At 52.2% G+C, this 27,330-nt stretch overlaps 1 protein-coding gene across 1 annotated transcript in view; it reads right to left on the bottom strand.

The window, feature by feature from the left end:
* The window catches only part of AGRN (agrin), a 138,822-nt gene that overhangs the window by 67,809 nt on the left and 43,683 nt on the right, over positions 1-27,330 (bottom strand). Inside the window, exon 3 of the mRNA XM_062593160.1 lies at positions 15,003-15,023. Coding sequence (XP_062449144.1) covers positions 15,003-15,023 — 21 coding nt within the window. The remainder of the gene's footprint in view (positions 1-15,002; positions 15,024-27,330) is intronic.

Raw genomic sequence — 27,330 nt, 5'->3', positions numbered from 1 at the left:
CATCTCCCAAGGAACAGATTCTGGCTGAGCAGGGACATTGCTGGGGGAAAGCTGCAGCCTCCTAAACAAGAAGGTGGAGATGATGGTGGTGAGAAAGGGTAGCCTGGAGAAGCAGAAGAGCAAGGCTCCCAAGGGCATGACAGCAGGAGCTCAGAACACAGTGGTACAGTTCCCTCTCCATCTGGGAAACAACTGATTAAGCAGGGGGGGACAAGAGGTTCACTCAGCCAATGTCTGGCTCCATAGGCTCCGTCTGTCCAGAATGGGAAACATCCTGAAGCCTGTTTCAAATTTTGCCCCCTCCTTTCCACCATCTATTAAGTGACATGCCCACAGCAGTAAAGTCAGCCTGTGGCAGATGACAAACCTTTTCCTTACTGGCCAGGCTCTTTCTCTTCCATTGCCGATGCCCTGCTTTGGACAGTGCTTTTTAAATGCATTCGTTTGTTTTTACCAGTTTTACAGAGTTTTTTTTAATCACACACACCAGGAGAAGCAGCACATCCTGTAGCCAGGGGAGCAAGACTTCCAGCACAAAGCCCTGCCTGCCTTCTAAAGACTCTTCTCACAGCGGGCATTGGCATGTCCTGGCCTGGGAGGTCAAAGACACTACCGAATAAAAGAGTCCTCCTTCACAGGTTGTGCCCAGGAAAAGCTGGGACTTGGGAGCATGAACACCTGGGCAAGGACAAGGCAATGGCGCTCAGTGCCTAGAGTGGCTAGCAATAAATAGATATATCCACACCCATGTGTGCAATCTACTTGTCATGCTAGAGATCAGATCAACAGCCCAGCCAAGGAAAACTCCTCCATCTTGCCCAACTTTCTTCTGATTCTTCAGAATGAGAGTAAATAGAGAATAGGAACCCTGTAGCAGTCTAGGAGATGCACTTCCCACTCATCATACATAGCGACAGGGCCCCAAAAGGATCAGCAGTTTGCCTGTGACAAGGAAGTAGCAGAAACCCTTGCACAGATCAGGACTCCTAGTAGCCCACGTTTCTCCCCTCACCTCCCACATGGCCAAGTCCCTGTTCTCCCCAGGAGTCACCCACACTCAGACCTCAAGCAGCAGGAGGGAGGGGAGCCAAGCATTTTGGAAGGGATGCAGGAGAGTGCTCACACAGATGAGAGCAGGAGTGTAACATGCATGGCGGGAGCTGGGACACACATGCACATCCACCTTTGCTTCTCCTCTTCGCAGCTCTGGGCAAACGGCATCTCGGAGAGAAGTGGGACAGAGCTACAGAGCAGGTTGCCGCCTCCTCAGCTCATGACGAGACCACAACATGCAAGTGATGAGACCCCCCCAGCGCAGGGCAGAGCCCAGCTGGTGATGGCAGGGGCTAACAGGAGGTCCAAATTCAGACAGCTCCCCACCAGCATCAGAGGTGCAGGCACGCTGGCCTGCTCTAACCCCTTTCTCTCCCTCCCCCTGTTCCTCCCACGCGGCCATGGGACACCTACAGTTATTGAGGAAGAGCAGCACGGCAAATCCCAGTGTGGAGGTGGCCAGGAGGATGAGGCAGATGTTGCATGGAATCATGAAATAACGCACCACCAAGGACACTTTGTGCTGGTACATCCGGTCCCGTTCTAAGGCCCCTGGTGCCATGGGGTACTGGCAAGCCGTCATGCTTGGCCGTCACACTGTGGGCCAAGGCTCAGCCTGCCACTGGCCCATCCAAGGCAGAGCAGCCACAGGGTGCAAACAGATGCCCTCCTCCCCCCTCCTGTCTTTCTTCAGCAGCCACACGACCTAAGTTTTCCCAGAAGTTCCCATCCTCTGCTAGCAGGTGGGCAGGGCTGGCCAGGGTCACTTTCAGCAGCGAGAGATTGTCCCCACATCTGCCATCTCAGAGATCCAGCCTGGGCATCAGGATCTGAGCCTGTTCCGGAGAGGCGCTGTCAGTCCCTCTTCCAGCTGGGGAGGTGCTGATCCACAGCTGCCAACAGAAAGCAAACTAAACAACCCCAAGCAAGAGTGCGGAGAGCTCAACTTCTGCAGCCCAGCCTGCTGGGATAGGGACAAGCTGCTCCTGGCGCGGAGATGGTGGGAGGCAGCTGCAGTACCAACACACCGATTCCTGAGATTAGGGCCAGGACAGAGACAGCACGAGCGATGCCAGCGCAGGACAGCCTCACCAGAATCCGTATCCTTTCGGCGGGGACAGGCAGGGAGGTCCCGCTGCTCTGACAGGCGTGCGGCTGCCTCTCAGCTCCCCATTCAGATGCAGGGTCGGTCTTGCTCCAGGAACGCCGAGCCTCCTCTGCTGCCCACACGTCTCCTACAGCTGTACCTCCTCCGGGGCAGGAACACCCATGCTCACCGACTTCTGACCCTCCAGGGCAAGTCCCCGTAGCCAGGTGCCAGGAGCAGCCAGCGTAACTCAGTTGGCCCCCACCGCCGGTGAGGACAGGAGGTCCTCCTTCCACACTGAAGCACCTTTCAAAGCAACGGCAGATCCATCCCCGCTCAGCTCCGGTTTCCTTGAGAGCAGCCGGAGAACAGCTCTCCCCCTCCGCCTCTCTCCAGGCGAGCCGGGTGCCAGATCTCTGGCACCCTCCCACCCCTCCGGCGAGCACGGGCTGATGCTCACGCTCCAGCAAGCGGCCGCAGCCTGCCTTCTCCTCCTCCGTGGGCAGTCGCTTCTCAAACGTTGCCGGCGGAGAGAAACACTGCCCAGCGCGGCTGCGGTCAGCTCCGCGGCGGCGGCCGGGGCAGGCCGGCTCCCCTCCTCACGCTGCTCTGACATGCCAGTCCTTCCAAGAGAGAGTCCAGCTGCTCGCCGAGCCGGGCATGAAGGGATCACACGCATGCACACGCAAGCTACCGGGGGAGCAGCCGGCGCCGCCCGGGCGGGCCACACGCGGAGGGAGCTCAGAGACCCGGCTCCGGAGCCCAGGCTCTACCGCGCGCGCGCTTGGGGCTGCGCGGCACCGCACAATACAGCACGGGAGGAAAACGGCTCCAGCGACCGCGTCACCTCCACCCGCTGCTCGCCGCCCGCGGAGCCCCCGTCAGCGCCCGTCCCGCTCCGGGCGCCCCCGCCCGGGATCCGCCGCCGCGGCAGCGGGGCGTCCCCGCTGGGACCCCTCCCTCCAGCAAGCACAGAGGGACGAGAGCCCCTTCCGAAGGGCCGCGCTGCCGGCAAGGGGCGGCGAGGAGGAGGGAAAAGGGGGAACGGGCGCCGCGGCGACGCGCGCGGGCGCCGGGCCGGCCAGCTCGAACAAAGGGGAGGAGGCCGCGGGGAGCGCTCGGCCCCGGCTCCTGGGGCTCTCCTCCGCGGGCAGCGGCGCCCAGGCAGGGCCCGGGCGCCCGGTACCTCCGCGCGGGTCCGCTCCCCCCGCCGCCGCCCCGGGCCGCGAGCGCCCGCGCGCCTCCTGCTCGCCCCGGGCGAGCGGGGCGGAGGGGCGAGCTGCCGCGGCCACTGCTCAGGAGGCGGCCGGGCTAGTCCGCGCTCCTCTCCCTTGCTCCCGGCGAGGGCACGGGAAGGGGGGGGCCTCTCCCCTCCTCTTCCTCCCACCCCTCTCCGCCTTCTCATTCGTGAGCTAAAGATATTGAGAGAGGCGGAGACTGCACTGTCAAAACTCTCCGTGCCTCCCCCGAGCGTGGCGTCTCTGCCCCCCCCGTGCCCCCTGCCCACCCGGCCCCAGCCTCCGCCGCCTCCCCCAGCCCGGAACGGGGAAGGCCCCGCGCCCCACGGCGCGGACGGCGTCTCTGCCCTTCCTCCTCCCGGCAGCGCGGCCGGAGAGCCCCGAGAGCGGCGGCGGCACGAGCCTCCGCGGCGTGCTTTTAACTAAGGGGCGAAAGGCCACAGCACAGCAGGCCTGTGAAAAAAGTATTAAAAATAGTAACTAGGGATTTTAAAGATACTTATTCTAGAGAGCCAGTGAGATGAAGACAAAATTACACGCTCTGGCGTCATCTCAGAGTGACGGAAAGGACTAAGGGAGCAAGGTCCTGACTGGAAGGCCACCTAGATCAGCAGGGGCGCCGGGAGCAGGCCCGGGTGCCATCTAGGTGGCAAAGCAGGCACAGGGGCGGCAGGGATCCAGCTGGAGCAGGATCAAAGCATGCACTGGGTCTGCACTGGCACCACCACCACATCTACCTGGTGTGATGGAGGAGAGCAGAGAGAAGTTGTGCCAGGGCCAAGAGACAACCCGAAGCACCAGCAACGGGGCACCAGCACAGAGCAACACATCAGGGCAGGTCAATGCAGCTGCAAGCCGGTGCTGAAAGCAGTGATGCCTGCGCACGCTTTCAAGTGTGAAACTCAGGCCTGAACCACAAGACAAGCACAGGCGTCCATGGACCGCGCACTCTACCTGCTCCCCACAGCACCACCCCACCCAGCCCCCGCTGCTGGTTACACAGCATCCTTGGTGCTACACGTGCCAGGTAAGCTGTTTTCCTGCCTATTGTAACATGCATCTAGAGCACCATGACCTGCTCTCTTGTTTCTAAGGCACACATGGCTCTTTGAAGACAGGCTGAGCTCTTCCTCACTATGGAGGAAGAAACAACCAACTGTAGAGACTTGGGTGGGGGGAGGACACCTTTGAGAGAGGAAAGCCCTCCCGCAGCATAGCTGTAAGAAAGGAAATCTGAGCTGACCAAATGCAGACCTATGGCTTCAGAGGCTGGTTCATTATGCAGGCCATAGGACATAGGACAGGAGGATTCTTGGGGCTTCTTTTGCCCTCCAAATCCTGCTGATGGACTGCCTGTACCCCATCAGTATCACAGGCAGGGCCTGGGCACAGCAGAGGAAGAAGCCCTCAAACACACATCTCATACTTACAGGGAAAGATGAGCACTGCAGAAATGATGCAGTGGGGGAATTCCACTGTGGTCACACAGAGAAGCCCACGGCAAAGACGTTGCTTTAAATTCCTCCTGCCTTTCCCAGCTTGGTTAGCTTTACACCAGGCCACAGATGCAGTCAGGAAGGGAAGCATAGCTTCCTCCTGGTGCCTGCCAGAAGCTGCCATGCAGGCCTCAGCCAAGGCTTTGCCCCACGATGCGGCACTGCTCTCCTCTCCCACCAGGATGGCTTGGTGCCATAGCTCCCTGCAGATGAGCTATATTTAGTTTGCCAGCAACTCAAGACTGCACAGCCCTCATTTCTCCTGTGGAGAAGCCCAGCTGGTTAGACACCCACCACCCACCCCTCCAAAAGGCAAGAACTTGAGAATGAAAGCAGAACAACCTTCGCTAGCGGCACATATCCCTCCCAGCCCCAGCCTGCTTCTGCTGGGCTGCCCCTCCCTCCATCACCTTGGCAATTCACCTGAAGCCTGAGGGGCACAAACACTAAAGCTGATTCCACCTACTCACCCCTCCAGTGAGGAGATACTGAGAAGACTAGGTGGTCCTTTAGCAGGGCATCTCATGCATCACGGGTCAGCAGGTAACTGAGTCTCCTTATAGGCACAAGCTGTCCTGTAACACCACCACAGAAATCACACTACTCTTCTCTGCTAGAGAGACAGTCTGGGGAACGTCCTGAAGATCCTGCTCCTGTAGATGCAACTTTCCAAGAGCATTGCAGGATAAAAGAAAAATGGAGAGAGGAGGAAAGAAATCCAAGTCACGCCCCAGACGTTGTTCCTCTTTAAACCTGCATCGTTCCCTCCCCTCCCTGGGGACCTGCAGAACACAATCCCAGCTTGCATGGGCTGCATCCTAACCACCCTGCTAGGAGCAGGGCCCACACAAGCAGGGTGCCTGATTGCCTCACATCCGAGCACTAAGGCAGATTTTGAAGTGTACCCTGTGAGCCATTCTCCTCCTGACACACAGAGGAGCTGCCAAGAGCTCCTGAGAGCATAATTGCTATGAGGGCTCTGCAAGAAATGCTCTGCCAGGCATCATCTCCTGAGCAGATCTGGGAAACCATCTCAGGCACCTCCTCAGAAGCAAAACCCTCTGCCAGAAAGAGCACTGATTAGCCAGATTAAAAGGGGCCCCTCATTTGGCAAAAGAGGCCATAGGGCCAGCTTCACATCTCAGGGCTTGGAGCAGCACAACACCCTTCCAGGGTGTTGTTCATCAGGTGTGTTTTGCAATTTGCTCATCTGTCCTCATGCCAATCTAGAGTGCCCTGGCAACTAGACTGAGAACCTCTAACCTCAGTGCATGTGGATCCCATGTACCCCTCCAACACCAGTTGTTTGCACACCAGCTAGCCAGAACTCCAGTACTGTTTCAACCAAGTGGCTAAGTTCAAGCCTTTCTACTATTGGCTTTTTCTCCCTAATTTCTCCACTGGCTACAGCAGCCCCCTGGGAATTTCTGCAGTATTACACAGGACAAGCCTTTCTCAAAGACGACAGCAGAGTGCCTTGGTCACCATGCCGCCAGTTTGGCCAGGTCTTAGTGTCCTTCCCCAAGGAACAGATGCCAAGTGCTGCCTGAAGGCCCAGCCATGGCAATGCAGTGCTGCACGCTGGATGGCGAGCACCCCTCTCCTCTCCACTCTCCTGGCCTAGCTCCACATCCCCACATTGTTAGGGTTTCAGAGCCACGCTGCCCTGGCAATTCCAGCACACTGGGGCTAAGGCCAAAGGCTTGGCTTTGGATAAAGAAATAAGATGGAAAAAATCCCAAAGGGAAAGCAAGCACATTTGCATCCTTTTCTGTTCATGTTTACACATGCAAATTAGCCACATCACAGTACTCCCTTTCTTCCCAGGTCTGCAGGGACTCTGTCCCCTCCAGCCATCCAGGGGCCACTTTTAGGGGCAGCACTGTATCAGCTCTAAACAGTTTGTGTGTCCTGGAGGAGGCAGATTCAAACTCCACCACGAGGAGACCAGCGCATCACCTTCCTGAGCAAGACCAACAAAAATACTTTTGCCTCTTGTGACTCTTTCAGAGGAGATGTTACAGCCAGAAGAGCTATTTGCAGCGGGGAGACATTGCACTCGCCTGGTCCACGTGGGTCCTCAGTTCTGTCCGCTACCCCCTCTTCCCCAGGGGAGGTCTGTGAGCACATCCGTACTCGCGAACAAATACGGCAGTTCACAATGCTGGCATCCTTTCTCTCAGCTACAGCGCCCAGGGACAGCAAGTCTCCCTGCTCCACTCCCTCTGCCGGCCACGCTAATTCATACCATTCCTAATTAACAAAGCATACTGAGTCCTTTCCTTCACACTTCTTCAATGCCAGCGTACCAGGGATCAGACAGAAAAATACAGCAAAAATTAACAATGTGGAAAAGCACATGAAAGCCACCTTTGGCTCCATCTACTTCAGTCAGCAGTTAAGAACTGAGAAGAGCCAGCCAGTGAGCCCAGCAGAGCTAGGTCTGGACCGTTTGGGCTCAGCCAACCTAAGGGAGAAAGGGGCCTTTGTGCACAGGCAGAAAGGCACCCCAGTGCACAGCGATGTGGGGACAGCTTGGTTCCTATAACCCTCCAGGCTCCCGTTACATCTGCACCCCGCTCAGTCCATACTCTAATTAGCCCTGGGCAGAGATGATTCACTGAGCTACAGGGGCTCCTCCCTAAGCCACGCCGACTGTCCAACATCCTCACTCTGAACGATGCCACGCATCCACACTGGTGGTATTCCTCCCTTTTCTCCTCCTTCGGCCTCACTAAGGCTGCAGATGTTCAGAGGGCCAACCCTAGCAGGGAGCAAGGGGCAGAAAGTCACCACATCTGACAGGAAAGGGGCAGGAGGGACAGGGGGACAGCAGGCCCAATTTAACACCCTCAGACACAGCTGCTATTCTTCTGTTACAGAGAGGAAAATACTATTTTTTGAGCACATTCACATTTCCCCCTGCCCAATTTTCTAAATGAAAGTGTTTAATGCATTAAGGCCTCTGCGTGGTCAACAACCACTTTAAGGTCTAGTGCCGTTAATGGGTTTACTTCTGAGTACTCACAGCAAGGCTGTCACAGCTGCTGCCAAAATGCTGCACGCAGCCAGAAGGGTGGCTGCAACTGCTTGTGCTCAGTTTGACAGGACGGCAGTTTCATCCGCTCGCTTCTGAATCACAGAGCCGGCAGGAGGCATGTACTCCATCGCAGGGCCTTGCTGGTCACAGCACACGAGCACTTGGCCGGGCAAGGAGCGCTGGGATAAGCATCACCCAAGGGTGCCCTGCATCTTTGCACTGACCATGGATGTAGGCTGGGGAGCAGGCTTAAATGCATTTTGGGGGGCACCCCCAATCTCAGTACCCCCAAATCACCAGTTACTTGGAAAGCGAGAACAACAAACAGATGACAATAGTTTCACTTCCTACAACTCTTCATTCTTGCCTACCAGGTGACAGACAACAACACAAAAGACTAAAAATCAGTCCTACTTTGGGAGCTGACTGACTGCTGTCAGTCCTCCCTCCTCACAGAGCTACAGACCTTGCAGAAGCCCCCAGCTCCTGCAGTTGTCAGGCAGACTCCCCACCTGGCTCCCTTCTCTCTAATTTTGTTTGGCACGGAGCTAAATGGGATTTATCTGACAGCACCCAGTGCCTAGAGAGCCATTTTGCAACTTCCTCCTGGGGGAGGAGGAGGAGGGAGCTTGGAGAAGACATTAGCGCACTCTCTTCCCCATCTCCTCCTGCAGTTTTACAGGCTAATTACCAGCATTACAGAGAAAGGAGAGAGAGGGGGAGAAAGTGGGGATTTTGATTACTTCATTTAACACTTGGCAAGACCCAGCTCGACTCCTGCTGAGCAGTGCTTGGAAATAAACAGCTTTTCAACCCTATCAAAGATCGGGGGCAAAGGGGGGAGTAGAGATGGAGGCAAGAGAATGCAGGCAAGATGGGTCTGGGGCATGGGACCTTGCAGCCAAGTTGGCTGTATGTGCTGGGACTGGAAAGTGGTGCTAATTCACACCATTCCTAATTAACAACCATGCCGGACTAGGGTGCCTGGCTGCCTCCTCTGATGAGGTTTTTTTTCCCCTCCAACTTAATGACTTTGTCCCAAAGCAGCCAGAATTAAACCAGTTTGAAGGCCAGGGCTATTTGTTGCTGCAGGCATGAGGCTGTGCAGCCTTCACAGGACAAGCTGCACAGCTCTGTTACTCTGGCAGGGCAGGGAGACAAAGCTGTGGAAGCGTATAGCTAGAATGAGTCTGCACTACATTCCCAAATCTGAGACGACAGATGGAAACAAGGGGTGCTGCAAACCATAGGTCCCCTGGCACGCTGCACTGACATACTAGAAAGCTTAACAAAAGCATTTTGGCCTCCTTAAGCTCATTTGACTTCTCTTAAGAGCTTTCATGAGCCTCTAAAGCATCTGTGCAGGAGAGAGAGAGAGGGCCTCAGCAAACACCACTCTCACTGGTGCTTTCATTTCCAGTAGGTCTCCTTGGAAGAGGTACTACCTCTCCATCAGGAGAGCCACAGGCATGGCCAGGGGTGCAGCGAGAAAAAGGGAGACTCAGCTAACTGGTACAGACCGTACAGACCCCCCTGCTCTGGTGCCACAGGAGAGGGAGGAATTGCATGGGGCATCCACCCGTGAGCCCAAGGCAAGGTGTTCCATGGAGGTTCCCAATGTCCTGGGAGACAGGGCATGACGGGCCTTGAAGGCCCGGGCAGCTGCCATGCTATCCTTGCTGGGTTCCACCGTCTCACTCAACCCTTTAGTGCCCAATCACTCTTCCTGTGGGCCACATACTGAGAGCCCTTACTTCCCATGAAAGCCCCTTCCTTCCACACATCTCTGGACTACACAGGTGTCTTCCAGACCTGCTTAGGAACGCTTGTGCGTGAAGCATTAGAGCAGGCCACACGTGCGCACTAGGGAATACAACTCACTGTCATGGAACCACAGGCCTATCTTCCAGCTGGTGGTCTGCAAGCCACAACATGTGTGCACACTGTATCACAGCAGTGAGAGCCCCTCCACTAGCAGATGCGTGTCCACCCCCCCACCCCGACACAAACACAGCACAAAGCTCACATCTGTTCCACCTAGGCACCAAATGCAACAAAGAACAGGTTTTAGGAGATCTCTGCCTCCTCCTATTAAAAAAGGAGGGAATAAAAGGCAATTGCTTTAAAACACAGTTTGCACGTAGAAATCAGTGTCCAAAAGTAAGAGCATAAGGCTGCTCTTACCAAAAACACAGTAAAGCAAAAGCAATTCCAGGGGAGACGGAGGTTGTGCATCTCAGCACTAAGCCACGTAACTCCCTGCTGTTCCAGCCCAGGAATCCACACATTCCTTGTCCAGCTCTGTCATCCTCTGCCTTTACAAATGTGAGCCCCTGCACCTAGATGAACATCTGCAGGAACTGCTGAGACCCCACTGGTATCACTCCCAGACCCAACAGACCAGGTTAGCTGGTGGCACACAAGGGAGTAAGCTCAGCTTGCAAGCTCTGAGTGAGGTTACCAGGCTTGCACACACAACCCAAGAGGGCTTTCCACACCCAGACATTGCCCTAGGGATTGCAAGCCTACAGCAGCCACCCGCTGAGGTTCCCAACGCTGTCCATCAGCTCATTGTGCTCACAGGACAACTGCAGGATCTGCATTCAGGACCAACACAGAAAGCAGCAGCTGGGATGGAGTAAGGAGATTAAGTCCCCTCAAGCCCATCTCCCTCTTTTTGCATCCTGCTTATTTATACTCTATGGGGGTCAGTGGCTGTGTGCATGCAGCATTACAGCGCTAACCCTAATCCCATGCAAAGCTCCAGAAGCCTGCCTGGAGCTGCAGCCCAGTCTATTCATCTTCATCCCTCCAGACTGAAAACGTAGCAGACAGCATGCCCCGGCCCAGCAGCCTCCACAGCTCAGTGCTGAGCTGGCTCTCTCTCAGTCTCGTACTGCCACCTGGCGCTCCCACCGAATGGGTTCAGGCTTCACATCGAGACAAGAAACTCCATCCAAAAGCCAGGAGGCAAGCTGTAAACAGCGCAGTGCTGCTCACAACATCTTGACTGATGTGATGTGATGTGAGAGCATAGCATGGAGAGGATTACAGTAGAACAACAGGGTGGTGGGGAAGGGAAGCTGTTCCCATGCTGAAGAACAAACAAAAACCTTCCAAAACCCTTCAGCAGCCTAAAACCTGCCCTGGGTTTCTGCTCTGAGCTAAATTCTTGTGGCTACTGTCTCCCCGTGGTAGCATCGATCGCTTCCACTAAAGGAATAGGAGTCTTGCCTTACTATTGGACTGGCTGAGAATGAACCATCCAAGCATTCAGCCTCTCTTCCTCTCCATTTGCTAATTGACTTGGCTGAGCTACTAAAAGAGAATTCTGCCAACTCTTTCCCAAACCCACACCAGTTGCTCTGAAAGCTGATGTAAACTAATTCATCTGCAACAGGGTGCGAGTATCAGCTGGTGTTGCAGAGTTCCTAAAGGGTGTAATAACATGTCGGGGGGAAGGAGGGAAACAAGCAGGAAAAAGCAGCTGAAAAACAAACAGTGAAACGAATGGCTCATTTCTGGAGCAAACACCAAATAGGCTAAATTTAGCACACATTCCTGGCACTTGAGATACCTTCCCATAGATAAAACACCTGTCACCCAAGCGCCTCTAGACAATGAATGGCATCCTCCAGGAACAGGAGATACCTATATGCCTCACACTACAACTGTCCAAAAGTACTAGAATTAGGATACTGCTGATAACCTCATGCAGGTTTTAGAGTCCTACAGGCACACCAGCAAAGACAACTGGTGAGAGAACAAGTCAGATCAGCCATGCAGAGAACTTGAAAGTAAAGATAGTGTACCGCGATGCTTTCAGTTCTATCCACCCAACCCTCAAGGAGTTAAATAGTAACAGTGAGGGTGATGGAGAAATGGCCAGCATACTGTCAACATAAAGGCAGAGTCAAAGGCAGAGTCAATGTAAAGGCAGAGACTCGCTGGCAGCAGGAACACCTCTGTTTGCCAGTGCTGACTTTACAAAGTGCTGTGGGTAGAGGGAGTGCTAAAAGCAGCATTTAGAAAAGGGCTTGCTGGCCTTCAGCTAGAGCTGCTGTAGAGAGGAGCTGAATAAGGTGGCAAGAAGCAGCCTAGCAGCTTCTGCCATCTCTCCCAAGCTAGGGCTCTGCAGGGGAGTTGCAACTTCCCCAAGGGTTCAGCCCTGATCATTAGCCCAAGCCACAGGCCATGTCACAGCAATCAAATGCCCTCATTGCACCTCTCCAGTCGAAGGAGAAGAACGTGCACCCTCGAGCAATGCAGTGTGCCAGAGCCAGCGCCAGCTGGGGCCACTGAAGAAGGGAGCAAAGCTCCAGCAACGCCCTGCTCTCGCAGCGGAGTGGCTCTGGGACGACCAGCGGGTTGTGGCTGCGTCCAGCACTCTGCAGACAGAAGCGCTGGCCCCAGGCCCTGGTCCAAGCAGTCTGGGGCAGCTGCCAGAACGGAGTAGCTCCCAGCGGCTACCCTCCGAGCTTTGTTAACTGCTTCCCATAAACCAGACAAGCCACAAGAGCCGCAGAGCGGTGTGACGCAGGCCTCCTGGGACTGCACGGGGCCAGACACTACCAACAAGGCAAGAGGCGACAAAACTATTCCACCAGTAGCAGCATGCAAGGACACAGGGCTTGTCGCGTGGCTTCGTGGCGGTGGTGCTCAGGCAAACCCAGCGCGAGCCGCTTCCTCAGGGAGCGCGGACCAGCACGAAAAGAAGAGAGGGCGAGCATGCAACTCGGCAGGAGGAAGGAAGCGTGCCCAGTCGAAACGGGCGCCTGCCGTGCCCTCAGGGAGGAGCGGAGGGCTCTCCGGCTTGCCTGAGAAAGCAGGGAGAGCTGCAGGAGCCTGCGGGAAGCAGGGGAAGGGAATGGTACCCTGCTGCCTGAACAACCAAGGTCCGGCTTGGACGTTGCCCACCAGCACCACAGAAAGAGGCTCGTCCGTTTGATGGCACCGCTGGGGGAATGGTCAGCCCGAGGAACCCAGACACCTTTTCACCTCCCAACATCTCTCCTGGCTGGGAGAGATGAAAGCAGGTTGCATCCAATTATTGTGCTGTCAACCGCGTATCAGTGTAAATAAAACATTAACGCCAGTGCCGCGAGTGGTGAACGGAGCTGTGCCAGTCCCCCAAGCTTGTCAGGGCCGCGGAGAGGAGGAGCCAGCACCCAGGAGGGGAGCAGGACGGTCCTCCCGCCGCCCAACGCAAAATAACCGTTTCTGCGGCAGCTCTCGGCTGCATGAGCCGGCAGGGGATGCTGTTGGCTAGGACAGCTCCTCTCCCGGCTCCCAGCGAGGGGCCCAGTTCTTTCCAGTAGATCTTCTACGTCCCTCTGTTCACCTTCTGGTGCTTTTATAGAAGAGGTACGTTTCCAAGCAAGCCCTTAGCCTACCCAGCCCAATCTGCGCAAAACAGGCTGTATACTATACAGAACGAGGGGCACAAGATGGGGAGAAAGTACAGCAGAAGTAGCTTTAAACAGTTCCTCAGCCACAGCTAATCCAGCCCCGTGTCACTCCTTTTCCTTGCTTGATGCAGTCGGCCACAACGCCTAGACCAGGGCTAGCTGGGCTGCTACAGCTCTGTCCAAGCCCCTGTCGCAATAAGCGGTCACCTGTTTATTCAGCCACGTACGCAGGTCAGCAGAGAAATCAAAGGCCTCAGGATGACACAAGGGGGACAGAGGAGCAGCTCCAAAGTTGAAGTCGGAACAGAGCAGTGTTTGGACACCTCTGCACCCAGCCACATCCCTACAAGCAAGAACAGCTGCCTGTTCGTGGCAAACAACGGCCCAAGACCCACTGCCACCGCAGGGTGGCTGCGTGGGCAAAGCCAGCGCAGGGGCCTGGGAGAGGGGGCGGCAGCGGGGAGGCACCCGTCCACCCTGTCCTCCGGCCCGAGCCCACCACCCACCGCCCAGGCAGCATGTGTGCACAGAGGCTCACGCGTGCAAGGGGAGGGGGCAGATGAACTGCCAACTCCAACCACATGCCAAACGCCTTCCTCCCACACTCTCCATATCTGCGGCCAACAAACAAAGGAGCCGGCTATGAGGCTCCCAGGATGCTGGGATTCCCAGCACCAGGGATCACAGGGAGACGGGCACCCAGCCAGCCTGCACTCAGCCACTGCGTGCCCTTCCTTGCTCTCTGAGCGCTGCTCTCACGCGCCAGCCAGCCCGCCCACCCGGGGATGCATGCACGGCTCGCTTTAATGACTGGGATTCACTGTCTAAAACAACTGTCCACGTGGATGACAGCTGGGGAAGAGACGAGCCACTAATAATACAGCGCAGGGCAGATAAGTCTGGTGTACTGGGGAAATGACAAGGCAGAGAGGATCAGAGAAGCAGGGACAGGAACACCTTGGGGACCTTGACCTGCATCCACACTTCACTTGCTTTTGCTAAAAAGATGCCCAGAAGAATTTTCTGCAGAGTGTTTTCCTCATACCTGCAGTTTCACAGCTCAACGGGGGAGGTAATATTGCCTCTGCTTTTGCCTCGTGGCAGCAATGCTTCTCCCTCAATCATTACTTACAGCAGGTGCAGCACACGCCATGAAACGCCAACACCAGTTCAGTGAGCAAAACTGCCAGTTTTGCCTCCAGTATGATTCAGAACAGTGCTCTCCCCCACCCTCCCCAATGGACTAGTGAAGGTGAGAGGCTGAGGATGGAGTTGGATATGGGACGAGCACTAGGTGACAGATGTCCTTAGATCACAGTTTTGCCTCCACCACGCTCTAGAGGCTCAGTGCCATAGTGCCTGTCACCTGCTTTTTGCACAGCATCAGTCCAATTGAGCCCAGGCAACAGTATTAGGCTGTAGCAATCCATTAGCAGAGACGGCATCCAGGGGAAAGCAGTTTCTCAAACTGTGATCTAATAGCAGTAGCCCCCTTGGAGGTATGTACATGCTCTGCAGCCAAGAGGCCCCAGTAATGAGTGAGCCGGTACCCACCTCCAGAAGGTTCCTACTGCTCCAGCACATCCTAGGTGGATGGAAAATGACTGAAACTAGCCAGTGAGTTTGATGGTGGATGGAAAAAAATAAGATGGTATTTTTGCATGATACACCACCACTTACCAGCAAGAAGCTTCCTATGTTCTTTAGAAAGCAAGGGAAGGGGAGGAGAAAAAGGAAAGAACAAAACAGTTAGAACAACAAAACAGCCATTTTAAAGCTTTCCTATCCTCCACCAAGCTCCCTCCTCCAATCGTCCACCATCAAAACTATCTGAGACTGTTTCCATCTGCCTCTTCTAGCCCATGCTGAGCACTAGCTCCCAGATCACCCTGGAGGATTGCTTCCAGTATGCCATGTGTGCCAAGGCAGGCATACATGCCTTGGGATGCATGCTTTGCCCCTGACCCAACAATTTTAACACCTCACATGGAGGAAGCAGGAAAGACTAGTACCCCAGTACTGAGAAGTTCATAGGGCCAGAACCGTGCAATAGACACTAGCATTTTGCTACATGTAACAGGTCCCTAAGAGGTGGCATGACCCAAGGACTGCCAAGCAAAGCCATGCCTCCAGAGACCCATACCCAGTCCAGGTCTGGGTACAGTGGGCTGTGAATGAACAGGTGGGAAGGGGTCACTGTGGCTGTCACTGCCACCATGTCTTTGCAATACGCTCATGGTTTTCCCAATGAATCCACTCTTGTACTTCTGGCAGTAGCCTTCATCTTGGGAGCATCATTTGCCCTTTCCAAGTTTGTCCCCACTCCCATCTCCTAGCCCATTGATTTAGACAATGCTTTTCATGTCATGTGTGGGCTCTCAAAACCTGCAGATATCCAGAAAATAGCAGAACCCTGAGGTGCCTGAGGATATTGTGCATTACTGAAGTCAAAAAACATATACAACTCAGCAGATGAGAAATGGCAAGCCCCAAAATGAGAACACTGAATGCATAAAAACAGTAACAACAGAAACCCTGCCAGAACATCTCAGCCCTGACAGTAGACTACCTGCTACACAACCCAAGTATGCTGGGTTAGGCAAAGCGGTTGATTTCATCCATGGAAAAGACTGCACACTTTCATTACACAGACAGCTGAAGAAAGTCCCAGGAAGCCTAACAAGTGCAGCCAGCAACTCAGGAATCAGTATGCTAACTGTACAGACATAACTTAAGCCTCACAGACTTTCAAGCTGATATTCTGACTTTCTGAAGTCAAACTCATAATTTTTAAATGCTTGGGAGTTGACGGAGCTCAGCTAAGCAATTGCCCATATGGGCTACCAAGCAGGAGATATTTCCCATTCAAATTAATGAGGCACATTCCTCTATGAAAATTCCTGTACCACTGCAGCTTGCTATCTCCTATCCAAATGCATCACCTGGACCTAAGCTACCTTTAAAGTCTAGGGGCCAGGGCACAAGATGGAACAATGTCTCCAATGTATACGATGAAAGAGAAGACTGACAGTTGAAGAGCTGAACATTAATAGTTATTGACTGTAGTTTATTGATTTGTAACTTATCTATGGTAGCAGAGACATCCTGAAAACATTACAGCTTTGATTTTAGAGGCCTGTAGAGATAGGGACTATTATGCAGCATCTCTTGTGACCCTCTTCACAGGTAGGTCTGTGTCCCACCACAATGCGGGTGTCTCCTAGCCCAAAACGCAACTCTTTCAACACGCCCCTGTTCTTCCAGCTACCCAGAGTGCTATGCCTCCTCCCAAGACCGCACACTAGCCACTTGATGGTGAAGAGCAAGGTGCTGTTTGGAGCGCTCTTCTTGTGCGTTTCTCTCAGACTGGACTCTCAAAGGCTGCTGGTCAAGGATGTAAGGCCCCAAGGGAAGCAGGAAGGCCAGATGGGTGGGATGCAGGGGACAGAGGTAGGTGACTCTCCAGGAAGGGGGAAAGGAGAGTACTAGGTCACAGGGCAGAAGCAGCACCGAGGAGGAGGAAGAAGAGGAAGGCAAAAACACAGCTGGAACAGAGCACCTTACCCACTGCTGCGATACCTGGGCCAAGAGGCACTGTGACTTCCCATGTACTCTGCAAGCCACATTAGCAAGCACTCGCACAACAGGCTGTGGGACATGGGTAATTTGACACTGTGAAGAGTCCTGACAGCTCACTGAGACTATTAGGGGGAAAACAAAGTGAGCATTGAGGGCTGGAGCCAGCTCCACGCCAAGGAAATGACGTGCAGCACTCTCCACTGGCAACCAGGAACCCTCTCAGCTATAAGCTGCTAGGGGATGGAGGGAAGAAAAAGAGGGGGGCAAAACAGCTTAAAAATATCCCAGAGCAGCACAGTTATTTTAGGATTTAAATTTTTATAAAGAGGAAGAAAACAGAAAAGAAAGTCAAGATTCTGTGGCCAGCTCTAGTGTAGATGAAATGTTAAGGTCCGATGGCAGCACTCCCTTCCTTTACCTGGACACCTCTAAATTAAAGTGTTGTGGCTTATGCCACCTCCATCACACCCATTTGTCACCTTGCAGAAGAGATGACCCCTGTGGGCTCCAGAATAGCATGGCCTGGTATTGCTAGAGACACGGGAATGGAGCCCACATCTTCCTGTTCTACTGCTCCCTTGAGAATGGCAGGAAAACCTTGTCTTGCAGAGACAGCACCTCTAAGGATCTCTGTTGCAAAGAAGAAGGCATCCTGCAGTAGCAAGATGTTTGGGATAGACTTCACTTTGTCAGTGTGCAGGGAGGGGTTAGAGGCTTTTCCTGGAGCATCCATATGCAGTGGCCTTGGGGACAAGGTGTGCTTGGGGTTACTAAAAAGCTGTCTGCTTGCCGTATTTTAGGGAATTCAACTTTATCATTATCCCTTGTCAAGGGAAAAAATATGAATGTCCAGGTCAGGAGACAGGCAATCACTGCAGGGAACAGGACCTGAGCGGTGACTGTCAGGCACTGCACCATCTGGAGGACATTTCAGTTGAGCAGGGGACTTCTGAAGTCCCCAGTCTTTGCCGGGCTGGAGCAAGGCACCTCTCCCAGCCCAGTCCAGCCCATTCACCTCAGGCACCACAGCAGAGAGCCAGCAGTTACCTGGCAGCAGCCACCACACAACATTCAGTCACACATCACTATTACTACACACAGCATTTCTCACCCAACAGTCCCCAACTGCTTTGTGACAGTCGGGCCCCCAGGCTGAGCGGTGCAACCTTGATGTGCCAGGGGAGCCCTGCCTCTGGCAGGGCATTCTGCATCATCACACTCACACGTCTGCGAGATGGTCCAGGTCATATTGCCTTCCACAGACACGCAGATCAAGTGACAAGCCCAAGGCTACAGAGATGTATTGGCTGTGGAATACTACAGCCTTGACAACGCTGGCTAGGTGCAGTTTAGTTAGGGCTCTTTTCCTGAATACTCTTGTGAACTCCTAGGAAAACCTCTTACTCTACTAGGACTTCTACCAACTCAAAACGCTAGCACTGAGTATTCCCAGCTGAAAGGATGACCTCTAGACTAGTAGGAGACAACCTCAAAATGTCTTTTGGCAGCTAGACTCCTGCCAAATTGCAACAACCACCACCACAGCAAGGCATTCCCAAAGAACCACTTTTTTTTTGAGGGTGCCTTGCAGCTGCTACAGATACATATCATGAGCAGATAGAGGAGACCTTCAGGTCCAGCTAGGGCTCTGCATTCGGTAATAAAGTGTCACTGCCTGCCCAACACCGTAGCAACTGAAGCTTTCATGTCAGACATCAAAACCCGATGTTCACTGGACCTGTAACACCACCTCCCTTTTTAGAATCCAGGGGAAAGACAAAGGAAGACAACAAAGAGAAGATGACGTTGCCTGACCAAGGCAATTTCAAAAAACAGGAATTGTAGCTGTGGAAGCATCAGGACAAGAGGCATGAATGGTGCTCCAGGTCCAAGCCCCAAATGGTTGCCTCAGCTGCAGAACAGCAAGAAGGGACACATATGACCACCTTTGTGAGATGGTCAGTATTCCTGTGAGTGCTGCTAGCTCCTGTTTACAGATGGGGAATGGAGTCCCAGAAGGGTTAAGTGACTTGCCTGAAATGAGGAGTCTCACCTTGTATTAGGAAAAAAAAATTAAAACCAGTGCAAAGTCTTAACCTGGCAACTCTAACTGCAGGATGTTTCTTCTTCACTGGGCAGCTTGAACACTACTGGGCTGCCAGCAGGAAAGAGATCAGCATAAGGCTGAATATATGCAATTATACCCAGGGGATAAAAGACAACAGCATGCTCAGAGACACTGCAAGAGCAAACATCCACTTGGGCTGGCATTGTCACAGCAAGACTGAACGCTTGACCCCATGGAGCCAGAAGTCACTGTGACTCATGGAGGACTCCAAGCTGAATGCAGCATGGATTGCTCTTCTCAGCAACAGCCGCCCACGCAGCATTGCTCCAGTGCTAACTCCACCGGATGGAGTCTCAGCCACCACAACATGTTCCCACATATGCTGATCTGCAGAGCAGCCCTCTACATCCACCCATCAGTTTCTCCTCCTCCTCCTCCCTGAGACTTGGAAGATCACAGCAGACCATCAGGCTGCACACGTTCTTCCTCTCATTTTTAGAACAAAGTGCAATTGAGACAAGTAATCCCAGAGTCTGACCTGCCTTTCAACTCCAACAGATTTAACTGTGCTTTGGTTTTCCCTTCATCATGCTGTGGCTCAATAAAGTAGCTGCTAACATTGAGAAGGGGAAAGTAAGTTTACTTTAATATTTATTAAATGAAAAAAAGAAGGGAGAGTGAGAGGCTCTGTTCTAAAGTCAGGCACTCAACAGCAGAAAGCCTTCCTGAACAGAAACATGTTCTGAGCAAGGGAACTTCTGTATTTGGCAGAGAAGGAAACAAAGTAGGAAACTAGCTTTCGTAGCATGCCTAGGGAATGCAGGCAGGACATGCAGCTATGGCCCAGAACAGAGCAACCCTATCTCTCTGCAGTACCCACTCCATGCGTTCTTACTTAAGCTCCTCCAAGAAGTTGGGACACTACTTCATGAAAAATGGTACTTCTGAAAAAAAAAAAAAAAAAAATCACAAGATTTCTCCAAGCACAGCTTGGCTTAAGGCTCGCTTAAGCAAGCTCAGCTTACAAGGCCAGAATTAACTTCTGTTTAACAACTCTATTCCTGAAACACTTGGTCAGTGCTTATCCTAGACCAATTCCCTGCCATTCAAGTCAGAGCTTAAAGCTAGACACACAGGCAGGTCGCAGCATCACTCAGTCAGTGGGTTTCAGCACCTCTGCATGTGAGCCAAGGTAGCTGCAGTCATCAGCTAAATGCATGGGGAGCTCACTAAAGATGCTTTGAGATGCCAGCCTAAAGTGACACAAAGAACTCTCTGAGGTTAGCAGTCCCCTGGGAAATCCCTATGCGCAGCTGCCAACCCGCAGAGGAGACGTGCAACTTAGCCTTGCAGAAAGGAGGCCACTGACCGAACACGGACACAATCTCCTGGCAATACCAAGGGCAGAGTGATTTTTCCTATGTTTTACTTCAAGGCAGCCTGGTGGGAGCCTTTGCTTGAGCTGTGAAGACACTGTGTCAGTGAACAGGACCCCACACAGCTGATGGACAGCTCTTCAGCCAAGCCACTGAAACAAACGGGTACCAAAAATCAACATCAGGTACGGCTCCTGGCAGCCTGGGAGGACGCAGCGGGTGGATACCGCGGCGAAGATCCAGCTCCCACGCAGCAACCCGCAGGTACTCCGTCTAGCTTTATCACAGAACTAGGGACTCAAGGGAAGAAACCGGCCTGCCCGCACAGCCGAAGGGAGGGAGCAATCGGGCCCTAGCTCATAGCCAGGAAGGCTCTGTAACAGATCCCAGGAAACCGACAACTTGGTGTTTTCTTTGCCCTCATGCTAATACCTCCCGATAAGCTTGCCAGTATGATCCAAATTGTACTGTCTCATTCCCAAGGAAACGAGCCAAGGGTTCCCACGCCACCTTCCTGCTGTTCAGTGCATAAAAGCAGCACAGACTTCCTGAGATCCCTCATCCCTCTCTCCCCCTGACCCTCCCTACTGTTTCTCTGCATCCTGCTCCAAGGCCACTCTGCACTGAGATAACAAGGCAATTTGCTGCCAAAAATAGCAGTCAGAGGGGCCCAGGATCAACACAAATCTGCATTCAGAGACATGAGTTGAATGGTCAGTAATAGAAGATGAAGGTCTTTCTCCTAGGTTTACGTAGTTTATGTAAAGCCAGTGTGGTATCTCTGGAGAAGTTCGAGGACTAGTTACCAATATCCCACCAAAAGCCAGTGGCACTTGAGCATCCGCCTCTCAGCTATGACGGACTGGCATTTCCACGACCCCAGCAATCAGGCAGGTTGACAGCTCACAGAAAGTTGCTTCTGGGAGCCCAGCAGGAGCAGACAGGCCACGTGCACCTCCAAAGCCCAGCAACTGAGACTGGTGGATGGAAGAAGCCAGAATAGTCAGAGACAGTTTCTGTCAGTTTAGCATTAAATCTGCACACAAACAAAATAAACCCAAGCAATCTCACACTCTAAAGGAGGAAAATATCTCAATTTGCTTTGCAATTGACACTTAAGAAAATTTCTGCATGAAGTCTGGAGCATCCAGCCTTCCTTTCTCTTGTAAATTATGCACTGGTTAAACTCATCACACACTCAAAAATGTATCAATCGATTGGCACACGATCAACATCCAATAATTGCTGCTGCTGAAATTCAACCTCTCTGAAAAAGTGCAATTTTGTACATTAATCTTTTAGGTTCAGCACATGAAATGGAAGCTGATGAGAGGTCCAATCACTGCCCTGGGAAGAATGTGCTGTTGAAGGGAGGAGGCAGAGATTCTTCCCCCTTCCTCCATTGTCAAGCTCCGCAGAATAGCCCCCAAAGCACAGCCAGAACTGAAACCAGATGTGTAGGAAGCATCCTATTAGCAATAATTGCTTTACGAGGATTTGAGGTTTCCCCTCTATGCCACCACCGAGCCCTTTTAAGAAGCTGCCATGTGTTGGGAACAGGACTTGGTGGTTGGAGGAGTTGGAGAGGACAGGGGAGAACCTCTGTTACACTAACTACACTTACTGAAGTCAGGGAAAGTTTTCTCAGACAGGGCTGGCTGCAGGCATCTGCCTGGCAAGTAGCAGAAGATCATCACTGCAGCAGATTAAGCTGAAAAGAACTCAGCCTCTCAAACCTTCTTGTGTGGGTCATCATGGCCAAATGATTTGTGAAATAGCCTCATGATTAACTTCCACTCTCCCTGCTTCCAGAAGCGGGAGAATAGGCACAAGATGCTCTAGGCCAGGAACAAGTCTCCTTCCCCATAACTCAGAACTGATTAGAAGTCAGGGATTTTCGTCTCCTCACCCTCACCATCCCCATTCATAATTTAACCTGTGGAGTGCTTTTTCTCGGATTACAGGGCTGAGCCCAGAACAAATCAAAGCCACAGACACGAATAAGGACAGGTCAACTAGGTCCTCACAGAACTGCAAAACTACTTCTGTTCCTTTTTATGCATCTCTCCTTGCTTCAAGCTCTGTTTTAAGAGACTTGCAACAGCAAAGCCGGGACATCCATGACCCCCCGCCGGGGACTGCTTACACGGACTGGGCAAGACCTGAGGTGCCTTGTTCTCAGCCCTTGGCCTCTGTCTGTGGCATCAAGAACCAATCTTTTCCCCAGGCTGCACAAGTTCCCTGCATCAGGTGAGAATTTACCACCTATCCATTTTACAAAATCACTGCTTTGCTCTTACGCCAAATTTCAACATCTTCAAATAAAAGCTGCCACTTTGTCAGATGCACAGGCCAATTTATAGCAGACAGCATCTTCAGAACTCTCCCTTCCTCTGTCCCACACAGCACTAGCTTTGATCAAACCTCAGACCCAGAGGGGAAATGGACAGTGGGTAAACAGCCAGTATACCCAACCCAGCTCATATTCTTCTCTCCCCTCTCTTTTCATATCCACACAATCTCATCTCTTGCTTTTTTTGCAAGTTCCGTAGCCTGGGCATTTGTACAGCCCACAACACTTCAGGGCCCAGAGCCAGAACCTCCTCTCAGGAGTACGTACTTTCTACGGACAGTAAGAACCTACTGGCAACCTACTCCTGAGCTTGGAGAGGACTGAGCTGGCACCCATATCTGCAGCCCTCCAGGGACGTGTTTTATTATTTTGAGAAACAAAACCTTGGATGGGTGTACCCCTGTGCTCTGATCCCACGACAGAATCAGTCCTTATATTACCCCTCAGCAAGAACAAGCCATCAGGATACATAACTAAACCAGAAAAAGACCTTACATGCTATACACAACACTGTCTGCCAGTGGCAAAGCATTTCCCTGCCTAGCCAGAGATAGAGGGGAAAAGCTGTGCCCTAAGCAATTTTCCTGTCCCACGTGCCTGTCTCTACACCGGGAGTGCTGTGAGGAACCCATGATTCCAGCTAGGGAACACTTCTGTTTGTTAGGAGACTCTTACTATAGGACCACTCTGCCCCAATTTCTTTCTTCAGCCTTTGCAAGACAAAGGACCCACTCTTTGCTAGGAATAAAATAAATGCAAGAGCCTTCTTCAGTAGCCACCAAGGACAGAGAGAAAGTACAATGCGAATGTCAGGAATGTCAAGGAATAGTCATCCGCATTATTTTTGGTGAGACAAACATAATTGAGAGCCTGCAAGCCTCCCTCATTCCTTGGGCTCCTTTCTCAAGTCCCTTTAGCATGCTGCATCCCCTCTCCCCTCCCAGCTCCAGCAGAGCTCAGATTGCAGTCTCCAGGGCTAAGACAATAGCTGCTTATGTTCTAAAACAGCACTGCTTTCTGGGAAGAGAGCCAGGCCTGGCAGCTCTCAGCAGCAGGGAATAAAAGATGTATTTGTGCTGCAGAGCCCCTCTACACCAGTGGGGCACCCTCAGAGGGAGGCCAGGCATCAGGCTGCTGGAGATCGGAAACAGAACTGCCGACAGATGCCCCAGGCTTAGCAAGAGGAGAGAGCAAGAAAGAGCCCGGAACCAAGAAGGGAGAGAGTTTCTTGTTCAAAGTGAGCTGTGCGACTAGCAGCGAGCAAGGCCCTTAGGTGCACAGGATGCACAGGAGCCCTCTCCAAGAGCTCAGGAAGGGCTGCAACCACAGTGCATCAGGCTGCTGAAGTCAGTGGGAACCAAGGACGCTTCAAGCAGCAAGGCCACTCAGAGGAGGAGGAAGGGTCATGGCGGGGCAAGGGGACAGTACCCTCCACGAGCGAGTTGGATTTCAGCAGGGCCTATCTACAGGTGAACAAAAGGATCTCTGCTGTACTGAGACTGCCTCCGATCCATGGAGAGAAACAGGGGCAGGAGGAAGGAAGGCAACCCCGTGTTTCCCCAGGCATTTCTTCGTGCTTGCCACTGTCAAGCCTGAGCACACAGTCTCAAGGGATTTCTTCTCCAGAGTGGGGCACTTCAAATGCCTGTGCAGTGGGTTGGATACTAAATGCCTATAGATCCCTCTGGAATTCAGCTGGAGACACACAGGATGCCCAGCCTTCAGGCTGGACCCAAGCGCCAAGAGCAGTGGACCAGACCACCATGAGAAGCCCTATCTGACAGTCTGAACCCAACTCCAATGGTTTCACGCTTTGCATACAGCTAGGCAGGAGGCAGTTAAGCCCCACACCTATTCTCTTCACCATCACAGCCTCCTCCATGGGCTCCAGCCTCAGTTGCAGTAATGCAGCAGGGTGGAAAACCCACCAAGACACAGACATTCTCAGTTGTTTACCCTTTGCAGAAGGGTCCAGGCATCACCAGGGACAAAGCCATCGGCAGCTATCACACCTAGCACATACAAGCAATACCCCAGATCAGATCAGATCTGCCCTTCCTAGGCTAAAAATACGGAATGCATTTCTCAGGCCATAACTGTTCTCCTTGCCTTCATTTGACATCCAGGGACATGCAGTTTAGACATCTGGGCACACCTGTCCTGCCTGCTGCTAATAGAGGTGCCACACCGAACAGGTTAGGTAAAAGCACACAGAGCCATCCCACAAGGCCAACTTTCCAGACTGAGCAGCAACTGAAGCTACCCAGTACATCTCCTACCCTCACATCCTTGACTACACACTAGTTTTGCCCCAGTGTGCCATTCTTGTACCTCTGCCATGCCCCAGGCAGTACATAATTCATTTCCTGATATCCTCCTCAGCATTGCTGTCAGATGCTATAACCAACATCCATGTCTTTAAAACACCCATGTTTTACCTCAATAGAACAAAATGCAAATCAATAAATGTTAAACAGAAACAAAAACCCCACTAGCCTCTTATTTTCCTTTCTTTTTATGAAGATTTAAAGTTGCTTTTCCATTGCCCTGAATAATTGAAGTTAACATGAAAATTTAAAGTCTTTCAAGATTTCATTAAAATTCATGCCATCTCCCTTTGGAGAATTGTCATTGCCAGAGTCCCATGTAGGGCAGACGGCACAAGCAGCTGCCTCCACTCACAGCATTTAACTCCATTCTCTCTGGCTAAAGAAAACTCACTTTTAATTGTTTAGGAGAGATCCTGAAATAACATCCTTCACTGCTCACCATCAGTCTACTCCTCCCACTTTCACCCAATTCCAACACAAATCCTGCATTAACCCTATCTCCTTCAACTCATTCAAGCTCAACCATTTCCCTATGGCTCCTCCTGTCCCAGTAGCCCACAGCAGGAGCATAGCAAGATAATCAAGGCCTGCACTGAGCTAGCGAGGCAGCCCCCTTGACCTCTTCTTCACACTAGTTAGGTTTAAGTATCCTCCTTCCCCAGCTAATTCTGCTCCACATCATGTAGCTGCACTGGTGGGCACAGCACTTCATGGATTAATGAGGTCTTACATCTCCTGACAGGAGGGAGAATACAAATAAATCCTCCAGCATAAGCCACTACCAGAGGGAGGGAGGTAGACCTGTTCCTCAAGGGCAGCTCTACAATATTGGTCTCTTCCAGGATCTGTTGTGCTGGTGGTCATGGTCCTTCTCAGAGACATGAGCTTCGAGGAGCCACGGATCTGACAGTGACCAATAACTGCAGCAGCTCACGTGGGAACACCTGAGCTAAACAGGATCCGACTGTGAAAAGAAAGAATGATCACACCTTGGGGTTGATGAGTGGGGAAAAGAAGGATTTGTAAGAAACTGCAAAAGGTAATCCTACACTTGGCAAACACATTGTTTCCATAAGGAAGCAGTGAAGGGCTTAGTTCACTCTAACCATTAACCTCAGGAGGCAGCAGCCCATCTTCTTAACAGGAAGCTATCAAGTCAAATTAAGCTTTTCATGAAGACAGCAGCCCTGGAACAGGAAGCCAAAGACAAATTGCAACATTTTTAGAAATATGTATATTAAAATTGCAAGACCCCAGGTTCTCTTTAAAAAGCCAAATTGCGTTTCCCAGTGGTGTCTGCAACACAGGTGGGGTAGTAGCCCTAGGTTAGACCACAGACAGTCTAGAAACACACACTGAAAACAGAAGAGACAGGAAAAACACTGAAGGCTAGAGCTGGTGTTAGCACTCTCATAAAATCATGCAGAGGATATTAAATCCTATTGGGCTTTTCTGTGCGAATTGGGTTAATAGCAGTATCAGTAGCTGCCAGGCCATTCCTCAGAACACGCTTCTCCTGCTACTGCTGAATTCCAGAAGAGAGAGAGAGGAAGCTTCAAAAAGGGTCGAGTTTCCTATTTAAATCACAGTACCAGGCTGGAGTACTGTTACCAATTAAGTGCTATAACACTTAGAGAAGCTCTCTCAATTCACCACACTTGATCAACTCACCCTGTAGGTTTTGAACAGCTTCTATAAATCCTATCAGTTTTAACCAAAGCCAAAACCACACAGGTTTTGCTTCTAGGAGGGAACTTGCACTGACCATTAACCTCACACTCCTTTCAGTGTAAACTGACCCCTTCTTCCTCCTGGTAAAAGAACAAGTAGGCACTTCAGAATAGACATATGCTCCAAAAAACTCCCCACAGCAATGCTAGCACTGAGTTTTCACTTTTCCATGCTCTCATTCCACCTCCCTTGTGGGGAAAATCATTGCTACACCAGATGTCAGAAGAGCCAGGGCAGAGGCTGAGATCTCAGCTCTGAGGCCACACAGCAGGGCTAATCCATCCCTTCTTCTGGGAAGATGTAATGGCAACCAAAGTACAGTAGTCATATGCAGTGGTAGGGCTAAGACCTAGAACTGTGGCATGAATCAGGCAAAAAAAAAAAAAAAAGAAAAAAAGAAAAAAAGAAAAAAAGAAAAAAGGAAAAAAAGAAAGCCAAGGTCAACAGGCCCCACCATAAACATAGGTGCTTTGCCTACCACCAGGGTGTTTGCACCCAGAGTCATCAGTGCTCCACCAAAACAACTCTCTTTCCCTAGGCTGCAAGCAAAAGGAACTCGGGACCTGAGCTC

Source organism: Rhea pennata, chromosome 22, assembly GCF_028389875.1.
Source record: "Rhea pennata isolate bPtePen1 chromosome 22, bPtePen1.pri, whole genome shotgun sequence".
Lineage (NCBI taxonomy): Eukaryota > Metazoa > Chordata > Aves > Rheiformes > Rheidae > Rhea > Rhea pennata.
The sequence above is the reverse complement of the archived record's forward strand: the minus strand, read 5'-3'. Positions and strand labels throughout refer to the sequence as shown.